At 41.4% G+C, this 14,402-nt stretch overlaps 1 protein-coding gene across 1 annotated transcript in view; it reads right to left on the bottom strand.

Annotated features, from left to right (window-relative positions):
* med27 (mediator complex subunit 27) overlaps positions 1-14,402 on the bottom strand; it is a 92,097-nt gene that overhangs the window by 42,871 nt on the left and 34,824 nt on the right. Inside the window, exon 3 of the mRNA XM_046347954.1 lies at positions 433-563. Coding sequence (XP_046203910.1) covers positions 433-563 — 131 coding nt within the window. The remainder of the gene's footprint in view (positions 1-432; positions 564-14,402) is intronic.

Here is a 14,402-nt window from a genome sequence, read left to right on the forward strand (position 1 = left end):
GTACAAAGATGATTAAGGGTACAATGCCACACTGATCAAGGACTATCCATAAGAGCCCAACACACAATGGATTTCTGTTTTGTAGCAGCATTTCCAGCTGGGGACCACGCACTATGCCCGCAGGGGACCACTATTTTCGCTCTCCTTCAACCACTTTCATCTTCCACAGGGGACGTCGTCCCTCAGTCCCTCCAACCAGGCCTCCTGCATGCCCTTCCCCCACTCTCATCACTCTCCTATCAAAGCAAGAGGTCTAAGACAACAAAATAGGACAATGCACCATTTGTATTAGTCACATGATCCTTCTGGACTATGACAACTATAAACAGAAAGACAAATAACTGGAGGGATATCATTCATCTTTCAGTCATTCAATCATTGCATTAGCAACTATCAGGGAAATGTTTAAGCAGGAAGAGGGGCTGTACTTACTGTGGTGGCAGAACCAGGGTACTGGGCTGGACTTTGGGTCTTCTCTTGGCAGATGCCCCCATTTGGTTAGCTGAGCGCTTCAATGACTGCTGGTTAAGAAGACTGGACGCCAAGCCAGCATGATACTGCAACTGAATGGGGAGAAAAGAACAGAAAATAATAAAAACATGCCATGTTTTAATACAATAACTAGGCCTAACAGGAAACATGGGACATTAGGGATTAAGACATATATGGCCAATGCTGAAATCCAAATGCACCTTGCTTAAGCAACCCACAGAAACATTGAAACCATGTGATAGGATATGTATCTAATGTGGTGAGAAGGACAAGACACTTCAGACGGTACTCTATTACAGGGTGGAGATCATCCTGAGCAGCTCTAAACCACATCACATCAAGCATACATAGTGAATACCCAAAAGCTGAGTTAGCCTGGGTCTGTTTTGTCACTAAACCTTGAGACGCTTAAATACAGCTCCAAGGCCAAAGATATGACAGTAATGTGACAGGCGTCAGATTAAAGGCAATAAAAAGGTAGAAATCTGACCTTGAGTTAAGTGACACATGACAAGTTGAAAGCTGTACTGTTATATATTATAATGTGTCCTCTGTTCTAGCCTGGAGCAGCCCACACAAAACCAGAAAATTCACAAGATAACATTGGCAGCAGAGTAGAGAAAAATAAGAAAAGAAGTGACTCATCATCAAGTTTAATTGAGACACTGTAGCCGACTGTTTTCCCAAAGCTAAAACCCAAGCCTGACAACAATCTGCTCACATAAAAAGGAGAAATATTTGGTTTGGTAGCCCAACTATATCCTCCACTCCTGCCCACTCTGCCTCCCCCTCTCCTCCTGTTGTTGGTTTGGGAGCGACGAGTGGCAAGTAAAGCAGCTCTCACTTTGATGTAGAAGCGACAGAAGCCTGTCGGCAGTGCCACTCCACGTCTGATGAAATGGCGTGAAAGAGATGGAAGCTATGCAGAACACACAGGTGTTAAAATCAGCATCCGTCCTACAGCCCAACGGCAGGTGTCAAATGTGACAGTAAAGCCTAAAGGGACCAGCAATAAAACATTAAAACAGGGTATGTACAGGCCTGATAAAGACATTACTCATTTGGTATGAATTTACAGGTATAATTAGCATAATGTTTAATAAGCATGTACACTGAGTGTACAAAACATGAGGAGCACTTTCCTAATATTGAGTTGCACTCCCCTTTGCCCTCAGAACAGTCTCAATTCGTAGGGGCGTTCCACAGGGATTCTGGTCCATGTTGACTCATATGCTTCCCACCAGTTGGCTGGTTGTGGATCTCTACTCCGAATAGCTTGTTCCATCTCATCCTACAGATGCTCAATTGGATTGAGATCTGGTGACTGGACAGGCCACTGCAGTAAGCGGAATTAACTGTCATATTCGTGGAACCATTCCCGGACAATCCTAGCCTTGTGGCATGGGGCATTATTATCATTGGGGCATTATTATCCTGCTGAAAATGTTTTGATTTGCAGATGGAGACACTGCCATGAACGATGCACCTGACTGGCAATGATGTTCAGATATCCTGTGGAATTTAAAGGTTGCAAGGGGCCCAATGTGTGCCATGAAAACACAACATCACCACCAGCCTGCAATGTTGACACACGACAGGATGGATGCATGTACTCATGGGGTTCTCTCCATACCCTAGTCCTCCCAAAAGCATGAAATAGCAGGAACTGGGATTAATCAGATTCTCCAAGGTCCAGTGTTTTCGTTCCTGAGCCCACTGCATCCTCAGTTTTTACATTTTTGCTGAAAGAAGTAGAACTCTGTCGTCGGCTGCCATACCCCATTCGTATCCAGGTATGATGAGTTGTGCATTCTTTTTTGGGTCTTTGAGCACCAATGTTGTGCTGGACTGTCAGCTGACTAATTGTAACCCATCTGTTGCTCTGCACAATTCGTGTCAGCCTCCTTTGTCCGCTTTCATCAATGACCCATTTTCGACCACAGGCCTGCCTTTGGCTGGATGCCCTCTGGGTGGTGGACCATTCTGGATACACACGGGTAACTGTTGAGCGTGTAAAATCCAGCAGCATCGCAGTTCTTGACACACTCAAACAGATGAGCCTGGCACCTACTACCATACCCCATTCAAAGGCAGACTTACATTTTTTTGTCTTCACCCTCTGAATGGCATACATACACAATCCATGTCTCAATTGTCTCAAGGCTTAAAAATCCTTCTTAAACCAGTCTTCATCTACACTGACTGAAGTTTTATTAGTCAACTTATTCTGATCAAAAATATAAATTCAACATGTAAAAGTGTTGGTCCCATATTTCATGAACTGAGATAAAGATCCCAGATATGTTCTATTAGCACAAAAAGCTTATTTCTCTTAAATTGAGCACAAAATTTGTTAACATCCCTGTTAGTGAGCATGTCATCTTTGGGGAGATAATTCATCCTCCTGACAGGTGTGGCATATCAAGAAACTGAGTAAACAGCATGATCAGAACACAGGTGCAACTTGTGCTGGGGACAACGCAAGGCCATTAAAATGTGCAGTTTTGTCACACAATGCCACAGATGTCAATTTTTTTAGGGAGCGTGCAATTGGCATGCTGACTGCAGCAATATCCACCAGAGCTGTTGCCAGGGAATTGAATGCTCATTTCTCTACCATAAGCTGCCTCGTTTTAGAGAATTTGGTAGGACGTCCAAACCGGCCTCACAACTGCAGACCATGTGACCTCGCCAGCCCAGGACCTCAACATCCGGAGTCTTCACCTGTGGGATGGTCGGAGACCAGCCACCCGGACAGGCTGATGAAACTGTGGGTTTGCACAACTGAAGAATTTCAAACAAACTGTCAGAAACCGTCTCAGGGATGCTCATCTGCATGCTCATCATCCTTACCAGGGTCTTGACATGACTGCCTTTGAGCGTCGTAACCGACTTCATTGGGCAAATTCTCCCGTTCGATGGCTTCTGGCACGCTGAAGAACTATGCTCTTCACGGATGAATCCCGGTTTCAACTATACCCGGGCAAAAATCAGGCAATGTGTATGGCGTCGTGTGGCTGAGCTGTTTGCTGATGTCAATGTTGTGAACAGAGTGCCCCATGGTGGAAATCGGGTTATGGTATGGGCAGGCAGGAATAAGCTATGGACATCGAAAACAATTGCATTTTATCAATGGCAATTTAAAGAGATACTGTGAGGAGATCCTGAAGCAGATTGTCTTGCCATTCCTCCACCGCCATCATCTCATGTTTCAGCAAGATAATACACGACCCTATGTCGCAAGGATCTATACACAATTCCTGGAAGCTGAACATGTCCCAGTTCTTCTATGGCCTGCATACTCACCAAGCATGTCACCCATTGAGCACGTTTGGGATGCTCTGGATCAACGTGTTTGACAGCGTTTTCCCGCCAATACCCAGCAAATCCACCATGTGAAGATGTGTCGCGCTGTATAAGGTAAAAATAGAGGTCACACTAGATACTGACTGGTTTTCTGATACACACAAGATTTGGCCTAATGTATTAATTTCAATTGACTAATTTCCTTGTATCAACTGTAACCCAGTAAAATATTAGAAATTGTTGCATGTTGTGTATATTTTTGTTTAGTGTATAATGTTAAGGGTTTCTATGCAGCAATTCTTCAACAGGTTGATCAGTTTTAATGTATCCTGTATCAAAATGCAGTAAGCCTATACCAGTATGTCACAAAGTATTACCACAACAGGAGACAACAGAAATCAAATCAACAAGTAGAGGACAACCTAGCACCATTCCTCAGGGTCTCCTGGCTGCAGTGCAAACAGGTAGCAGGTCTCATCTGGACTGATTCCGCCAGCTATCTTATGGTACATCACCTCACTTCTTTGTGGATTGGCCACAGGGCTCATCCACAGAAAGAGCACTTAAATTGGGGCTCATATAATCCCGCAGCTCATTAATTGCTATTCAAATATTCCTCCTCTTGAACTAATTAGCCAAGATGTGCGGCTATGGAGAGCCGTTTCAAATCAAATCAAGGCGAGAGGCAGACTACACAGCGCTCCCCTAGCTAAATTTAGCTGACCAAAGCAGCTGTGCTAACGGGGAATTATTTTAATTGACCAAGCCTCCTCTTCATGGCTAATGAGGCTACTTTGTTAGGCCTGGATTGTGAAGCAAGCCCGATGCTGCAGGAGCCCAGTGAAGCTCAATCTGAATGCCAAACACACTAAATCCAATGGATAGAAATAAACAAGCACAAAAGCTGCAGAGCAGATAATGTTGCTTTAACCCAGGCTATTCAGGCTGTTCAATTGCGGTCCTCGAGGGCCGAAACACTTCTGGTTTCTGTTTTGACATTTTCTTTCAAATATGAAAACAAAACGCCCACTATGCAAAACATTCTCCGAGGTGATCAACATACTGCATGTCCTCCAATCTCTCAATTGTTTGTTTAACTTTATAATATACCATATCTAAAGGGATGTAACTAGATACTTCTTTCCAATTGACGACTTCTTTCCAATTGACGGCTATACATTTCTGATATTGAGCAGTAATATTTACATTTTCAACAGACATAATCGTGAAGATGGATGAATATAAATTCCTAGACACAATGAAATGATACAAATATTATCCCAAAATGGTGTCAGTTTGACACAGGACCACAGAATATGTAATGCTTTTTGCATATCCAACAGAGATGTGATATGTCTGTGAACAAGTCCTATGAATTATGTTAAATTGCAGTATGTCTTAGGTTGTAGGAACAGGTATGATGAGCATTTTCACATATCTGTGACCAACGGTTCTCCTCAATTTCTTCGTTTAGATCCTTTTCTAATTTTTTCCTTATAGGTTCTGAACTAGAGGTTGACCGATTAATCGGAATGGCCGATTACAAGTTTTCATAACAATCGGAAATCTGTGTTTTTGGGCGCCGTTTTATTTTTACACCTTTATTTAATCTTTATTTAACTAGGCAAGTCAGTTAAGAACACATTCATATTTTCAATTACGACCTAGGAATGGTGGGTTAACTGCCTTGTTCAAGGGCAGAAAGACAGATTTTCACCTTGCAAGGTTGGATCCCCCGAGCTGACAACAGTTAACTAGTCCAACGCTCTAACGACCTGCCTCTCTCTCGTTGCACTCTACAAGGAGACTGACTGCCTGTTACGTGAATGCAGTAAGCCAGGGTAAGTTGCTAGCTAGCATTAAACTTATCTTAGAAAAAAACATCATTCATAATCACTAGTTAACTACACATGGTTGATGATATTACTAGATTTTAGCTAGCGTGTACTGCGTTGCATATAATCTGACTGAGCATACAAGCATACAAGTATCTAAGTATCTGACTGAGCGGTGGTAGGCAGAAGCAGGCGTGTAAACATTCATTCAAACAGCACTTTCGTGCATTTTGCCAGCAGCTCTTTGTTGTGCGTCAAGCATTGCGCTGTTTATGACTTCAAGCCTATCAACTCCAGAGATGAGGCTGGTGTAACCAAAGTGAAATGGCTATCTAGTTAGTGAGCGCCAATAGCATTTCAAACGTTACACTGGCAATGCTAAAGTGCCTATAAGAACATCCAATAGTCAAAGGTTAATGAAATACAAATGGTATAGAGGGAAATAGTCCTATAATTCCTATAATAACTACAACCTAAAAGGAACCACCAGCTTTCATACAGTGGGACAAAAAAGTATTTAGTCAGCCACCAATTGTGCAAGTTCTCCCACTTAAAAAGATGAGGGGCTTGTAATGTTCATCATAGGTACACTTCAAGAATGACAGACAAAATGAGAAAAAAAATCCAGAAAATCACATTGTAGGATTTTTTATGAATTTATTTGCAAATTATGGTGGAAAATAAGTATTTGGTCAATAACAAAAGTTTACCTCAATACTTTGTTATATACCCTTTATTGGCAATGACAGAGGTCAAACGTTTTCTGTAAGTCTTCACAAGGTTTTCACACACTGTTGCTGGTATTTTGGTAGATCTCTAGAGCAGTGATGTTTTGGGGCTGTTGCTGGGCAACACGGACCTTCAACTCCCCCAAAGATTTTATATGGGGTTGAGATCTGGAGACTGGCTAGGCCACTCCAGGACCTTGAAATGCTTTTTACGAAGCCACTCCTTCGTTGCCCGGGCGGTGTGTTTGGGATCATTGTCATGCTGAAAGACCCAGCCACGTTTCATCTTCAATGCCCTTGCTGATGGAAGGAGGTTTTCACTCAAAATCTCACGATACATGGCCCCATTCATTCTTTCCTTTACACGGATCAGTCGTCCTGGTCCCTTTGTAGAAAAACAGCCCCAAAGCATGATGTTTCCACCCCCATGCTTCACAGTAGGCATGGTGTTCTTTGGATGCAACTTTGCATTCTTTGTCCTCCAAACACGAGTTGTGTTTTTACCAAAAAGTTATATTTTTGTTTCATCTGACGATATGACATTCTCCCAATCTTCTTCTGGATCATCCAAATGCTTTCTAGCGAACTTCAGATGGGCCTGGACATGTACTGGCTTAAGCAGGGGGACACGTCTGGCACTGCAGGATTTGAGTCCCTGGCGGCGTAGTGTGTTACTGATGGTAGGCTTTGTTACTTTGGTCACAGCTCTCTGCAGGTCATTCACTAGGTCCCCTCGTGTGGTTCTGGGATTTTTGCTCACCGTTCTTGTGATCATTTTGACCCCACGGTGTGAGATCTTGCGTGGAGCCCCAGATCGAGGGAGATTATCAGTGGTCTTGTATGTCTTCCATTTCATAATAATTGCTCCCACAGTTGATTTCTTCAAACCAAGCTGCTTACCTATTGCAGATTCAGTGTTCCCAGCCTGGTGCAGGTCTACAATTTTGTTTCTGGTGTCCTTTGACAGCTCTTTGGTCTTGGCCATAGTGGAGTTTGGAGTGTGACTGTTTGAGGTTGTGGACAGGTGTATTTTATACTGATAAGTTCAAACAGGTGCCATTAATACAGGCAACGAGTGGAGGACAGAGGAGCCTCTTAAAGAAGAAGTTACAGGTCTGTGAGAGCAAGAAATCTTGCTTGTTTGTAAGTGACCAAATACTTATTTTCCACCATAATTTGCAAATAAATTCATAAAAAATGCTACAATGTTGTCTGTCATAGTTGAAGTGTACCTATGATGAAAATTACAGGCCGCTCTCATCTTTTTAAGTAGGTGGCTGACTAAATACTTTTTTGCCCCACTGTATGTTCTCATGTTCTGAGCAAGGAACTTAAACATTAGCTTTCTTACATAGCACATATTGCACTTACTTTCTTCTCCAACACTTTGTTTTTGCATTATTTAAACCAAATTGAACATGTTTCATTATTTATTTGAGGCTAAATTGATTTTGTTGATGTATTATATTAAGTTAAAATAAGTGTTCATTCAGTATTGTTGTAATTGTCATTATTACAAATACATAAAATTAAAAAATGCAGATTTAAATAGGTATCTGAATTTTTGCTCCTCCAATAATTGGTATCGTCGTTGAAAAATCATATTCGGTCGACCTCTATTCTGAACCATCAGGTATAGTTTCAATCAACCCTTGATATAACTTGGCAACCAACTTCTTTGGCGTAGCAGCTTCTTTCAGAATTTTTTCTGCGCTAGATGCCTTAGGTTCATCCAGATTCTGTTGAAGCAATTGAATACGATTTCTGAGTTGGAAGAACTCGGCCTTGGATATTCCTAATCTTTCCTGTAATTAATTGAATGACAGTTGAGATCCATCATAGTACACATTCAAAATTCATGATACCACTTTGGAACCAGGACTTAAAGGACACTGGCAGAAAGGTGGGGTTATTCCAAACAGAGGTGCCTGATGATATAAGTTTCCACCTCATGAATGCATGTACATTTCCCCCAAATACAAATGGAATTGAGAATCACTGGAATGTCTGTTTTTTTCATCGATGCCTTGGACCCGAAGTAGTGAATATATTTTACATAACGATGTATTACTTTTGTGGCTTTGATACTCCTATATGCACAAGGATAGTCTGCTGTTCATTGTTTAAGTGAATGCAATTGTGCATCTCAGTAATACATCTTCATAAGAGGTAGTCCAAGAACTCCAGCTTTATAGGGTAAGTGTAAAACAGTCAATTTGACTCAAGGTCTTTCCATTCCAAATAAAGTTGATAGCAGGCCATTTATTTTATTTAAAAATGTACATGGAATTAAAACTGGCAGGGCCAGGAATAAATACATCAACCATGGTAATATATTCATTTGGATTATGCTGACCATATCTAACAGAGGTGACCGAATACAAACAGTGGTATTTATTCCCTCCGCAAGGCAATCAAACAAGCTAAGCATCAGTATAGAGAAAGTAGAGTCGCAATTCAACGGCTCAGACACAAGAGGTATGTGGCAGGGTCTACAGTCAATCATGGACTACAAAAAGAAAACTAGCCCCGTCGCGGACCACGATGTCTTGCTCCCAGACAAATTAAACAACTTCTTTCCTCACTTTGAGGTCAATACAGTGCCACTGACACGGCCCGCTACCAAAACCTGTGGACCCTCCTTCACTGCAGCCGATGTGAGTAAAACATTTAAACGTGTTAACCCTCGCAAAGCTGCAGGCCCAGACGGCATCCACAGCCGCGTCCTCAGAGCATGCACAGACCAGCTGGCTGGTGTGTTTACGGACATATTCAATCAATCCTTATCTCAGTATGCTGTTCCCACATGCTTCAAGAGGGCCACCATTGTTCCTGTTCCCAAGAAAGCTAAGGTAACTGAGCTAAACGACTACCGCCCCCGTAGCACTCACTTCCGTCATCATGAAGTGCTTTGAGAGACTAGTCAAGGACCATATCACCTCCACCCTAGACCCACTCCAATTTGCTTACCGCCCCAATAGGTCCACAGACAACGCAATCGCAACCACACTGCACTCTGCCCTAACCCATATGGACAAGAGGAATACCTATGTGAGACTGCTGTTCATCAACTACAGCTCAGCATTTAACAGCATAGTACCCTCGAAACTCATCATCAAGCTCGAGACCCTGGGTCTTGACCCCGCCCTGTGCAACTGGGTACTGGACTTCCTGGCGGGCTGCCCACAGGTGGTGAGGGTAGGTAACAACATCTCCACCCTGTTGATCCTCAACACTGGGGCCCCACAAGGGTGCGTTCTGAGCCCTCTCCTGTTTTCCCTGTTCAACCGTGACTGCGTGGCCATGCTCGCCTCCAACTCAATCATCAAGTTTGCAGACGACACTATAGTGGTAGGCTTGATTACCAACAACAACAAGACGGCCTACAGGGAGGAGGTGAGGGCCCTCAGAGTTTGGTGTCAGGAAAATAACCTCACACTCAACGTCAACAAAACAAAGGAGATGATTGTGGACTTCAGGAAACAGCAGAGGGTGCACCCCCCTATCCACATCGACGGGACAGTAGTGGAGAGGGTAGTAAGTTTTAAGTTCCTCGGTGTACACATCACGGACAAACTGAATTGGTCCACCCACACAGACACCGTGGTGAAGAAGGCACAGCAGCGCCTCTTCAACCTCAGGAGGCTGAAGAAATCAGTCTTGTCACCAAAAGCGTACTCAAACTTTTACAGATGCACAATCGAGAGCATCCTGTCGGGCTGTATCAACGCCTGGTACGGCAACTGCTCCGCCCATAACCGTAAGGCTCTCCAGAGGGTAGTGAGCCACTGCCTGTTCACCCCGCTATCATCCAGAAGGCGAGGACCGTACAGGTGCATCAAAGCAGGGACCGAGAGACTGAAAAGCAGCTTCTATCTTAAGGCCACTAACATTGAGTGGCTGCTGCCAACATACTGACTCAACTCCAGCCACTTTAATAATGTAAAATGGATGTAAATTGATGTCCTGTCTCAGCCTCCAGTATTTATGCTGCAGCAGTTTGTGTCGGGGGGCTAGGGTCAGTTTGTTATATCTGGAGTACTTCCCCTGTACCGAATATATATATATATATATATATATATATATATATATATATATATATATATATATATATATATATTCGGTGTCCTGTGTGAATTTAAGTGTGCTCTCTCTAATTCTCTCTTTCTCTCTCTCTCGGAGGACCTGAGCCCTAGGACCATGCCTCAGGACTACCTGAAATGATGACTCCTTGCTGTTCCCAGTCCACCTGGCCATGCTGCTGCTCCAGTTTCAACTGTTCTGCCTTATTATTATTGGACCATGCTGGTAATTTATGAACATTTGAACATCTTGGCCATGTTCTGTTATAATCTCCACCCGGCACAGCCAGAAGAGGACTGGCCACCCCACATAGCCTGGTTCCTCTAGGTTTCTTCCTAGGTTTTGGCCTTTCTAGGGAGTTTTTCCTAGCCACCGTGCTTCTACACCTGCATTAATTGCTGTTTGGGGTTTTAAGCTAGGTTTCGGTACAGCACTTTGAGATATCAGCTGATGTACGAAGAGCTATATAAATAAATTTGATTTGATTTGAAAATGTATCATTAGCCACTTTAAACAATGCCACTTAATATAAATGTTTACATTACTCATCCCATATGTATATACTGTACTCTATACCATCTACTGCATCTTGCCCATGCCGTTCTGTACCATCACTCATTCATTTATTTTTATGTACATATTCTTCATCTCTTTACACTTGTGTGTATAAGGTAGTTGTTGTGAAATTGTTAGGTTAGATTACTCATTGGTTATTACTGCATTGTCGGAACTAGAAGGACAAGCATTTCGTTACACTCGCATTAACATCTGCTAACCATGTGTATGTGACAAATAAAATTTGATTTTAAATAGAGCAAGATCTCTGAAGACATCCTGTTCCGTCCTTCTGTAGCTCAGTTGGTAGAGCATGGCGCTTGTAGATCTCCCGGGACCACCCATGAATGTATGCACACATGACTAAGTCCTGGATAAAAGCGTCCAAATATAATTATTATATTATTATTATTAAATCCTGTTTGATCTGTTTCTATGCAAAAAGCAAATACTTTACCAATGATTTTATAATCCACATTCAAGAGTGATACTGGGCAGACGGATCCGCATTACAATGGATCCTCATTTATTTTTAAGTAGGGTGATTGTAGCCAAACATAGTGACTGGGGAAGTTCATTTCTCTCTCGAGCTGCTGTGAGCATAAGTAACATGGACTTTAGCAATTTGAGACAAAGTGTCTTAAAAATTCCACTGGGATTTCCCATTTTGTAAATTATTGATGGCCAACAATTCATCTGGGGTAATGTTTCTATCCATATTCATCTTCTCTGGTTCACATACAGTGCCTTCGGAAAGTATTCACACCTCTTGACTTTTTCCACATTTGTTGTTGTTAAAGCCTGAATTTAATATGGAATACATTGAGATATGTTGTCACTGGCCTACCCACAAAACCCCATAATGTCAAAGCAAAATTATGAAGAAATTTGTACAAATTAATAAAAATGAAAATCTGAAATGTCTTGAGTCAATAAGAATTCAACCCCTTTGTCATGGCAAGCATAAGTAAGTTCAGGAGTTGCTTAACAAGTAAAATAATACGGACTCACCCCTGTTTAACATGATGTCTGCAATGTCCCTCTGTCGAGCAGTGAATTTCAAACATAGATTCAACCACAAAGACTATGGAGGTTTTCCAATGCTGGATTGGTAAAAATAAAAATGCTGGGTCAATAACGATGCTGGGCCAATTTTGAGCCGCCTCTAAGGGACTCCCAATCGTGGCCAGATGTGATACAGCCTGATACAGGTTCGAATCCAGTGCCGCTTGCACTGAGATGCAGTGCCTTGGACTGCTGCGCCACTCGGGAGCCCAGAAAGAGACTTACCAAGAAAGACTCACAGCTGTAATTGCTGTCAAAGATGCTTCTACAAAGTAATGACTCAGGGGTGTGAATGTAAATTAGATATTTCTGCATTTCATTTTCATTAATTAGCAAACGTTTCTAAAAACATGTTCTCACATAATCATCATTGAGTATTGTGACCAGATGGGAGAAAAAACAACAACAAATTTAATCCATTTTGAATTCAGGCTGTAACACTAAAATGTGGAGTAAGTCAACGGGTATGAATACTTTCTGAAGGCACTGAATAATTGGTAAGATGGCCTTAAGGAGAATGTCTATATCATCCGTTTAACTTTTGTTTTCGGACCGATACAGGTGTAATAAATGTTTTAAAGACTGGATCCTTCTGAAATCAATTAATTGTTACGCTACCAACTGCAATTTCACCTTGCTCAACATATTGTTGCTTGGGTTTCATGGCAGCAGTCTCAGCAGGTGTTCGTGTAATATTAGGGCTTCAAAGTGTTCAACTGTTGAAGGGTGTCAGCATTTCTATCTAAACTGTTTTCTTTCTAAGTCGTGGATTTATGGTTCTAGTAATTCTAATTCTTTATGAATTAGAAATAATGTGAAGAGTAAGACATGATACATCATCTCATATATGTGTTGAGAGCTTCCCAGACAACAGTTGGTCAAACTTCATTATCTACAGTTTCTTACCCAAATATGTCTGTGTTGAGATATGAGGTAAATTCCTTATCTCCAAGGAACATTGTGTTGAATCACCATGTCTTTGTTATTGGCATAGGAGGTTTGAGCTTATTGGGCTATAGTCTAAATATTCAAAGGTATTTACACTCAGAAACAGTCAAATGAAGAAAGGTTTACAAATTTGTTTAAAGTGAATACTTGAATATGAGTTGTGGACATGAGTGTAAAAGGAGTATTGTCTTTCAGTTGGATGTTAATATCTCCACAGTTCACATATCAACGAGATGGATCTGTTGTGGTTTAATACCTTAGACATGTTAGGAATAGTATACAGTTTAGTTGATGATTTGTTTAGATCTGCATCCCGCACACAAATAAAATCACCCCCCCCCCACCCATATAATATTGCCTCACATTGAGATAGTTTCAGTATAAGGTCATTAATGAACTTTGGGTCATCTTCACTTGCGCAATAACAATTCAGCAAAGTGACTTTTTCTTGTGCCAGATTTCCTTTAACCATTATAAAATGTCCATTTTGGCATTTTTCTGTAGTAAAAAAAATATAAATGAGAATTGATACTTCTCTGGATCTTGAGGAGTAGGTGGAGGACAACCTATCTCAAGGTCGCCAAAAACTTCCTTTCACTGCTAAAAAAAGTGAGTTTTTTGTATAAAAAAAAGTAAGACGTTGGCATTATTATTTTTCAAATAAGAAAATACCTTAATTCTTGTAGCTGGTTGAACAATTCCATTGACATTCCAACTTACGTATTATCCACAACACGTGATACTGAGAAGGGTCTTCACATATTTTTGTGTCTCATATTTACTCCATACATTATGAAAGGTGCTGATACACTACTTCACGGCTACAATGAGAATAGTGTTGATCAATCCTCAAGCTTCTTAGTGGGCATGTATTCACAAGACATTTTTTTGTTTTTTTAACAATAAATCCTTCATGTTTCTCTTTCCACTCCTCCCTGTTGATGATTCCTGCATGAATCCATCATGTACTGTTGCAGAGGTGAGAGAGCAACCATATTGGTGCCTCGGTAGTGGCTATTCCTTTTAATGCAGGTTACTGCTTAATGACTATGTCTCTATGCAATACATTTTTGTAAATAATAATACTATACACTGAACAAAAATATAAAGTGCTGATTCCATGTTTCATGACCTGAAATAAAAGATCCCAGAAATGTTCCATACACACAAAGCTTATTTCTCTCAAATTGTGTGCACAAATTTGTTTATATCCATGTTAGTGAGCATTTCTCCTTTGCCAAAATAATCCATCCATCTGACAGGTGTGGCATATCAAGAAGCTAATTAAACAGCATGGTCATTACACAGGTGAACCTTGTGCTGGGGACAATAAAAGGCCACTAAAATGTGCAGTTTTGTCACACAACACAATGCCATAGATGTCTCAAGT

This window comes from Oncorhynchus gorbuscha, linkage group LG04 (genome assembly GCF_021184085.1).
Source record: "Oncorhynchus gorbuscha isolate QuinsamMale2020 ecotype Even-year linkage group LG04, OgorEven_v1.0, whole genome shotgun sequence".
NCBI lineage: Eukaryota > Metazoa > Chordata > Actinopteri > Salmoniformes > Salmonidae > Oncorhynchus > Oncorhynchus gorbuscha.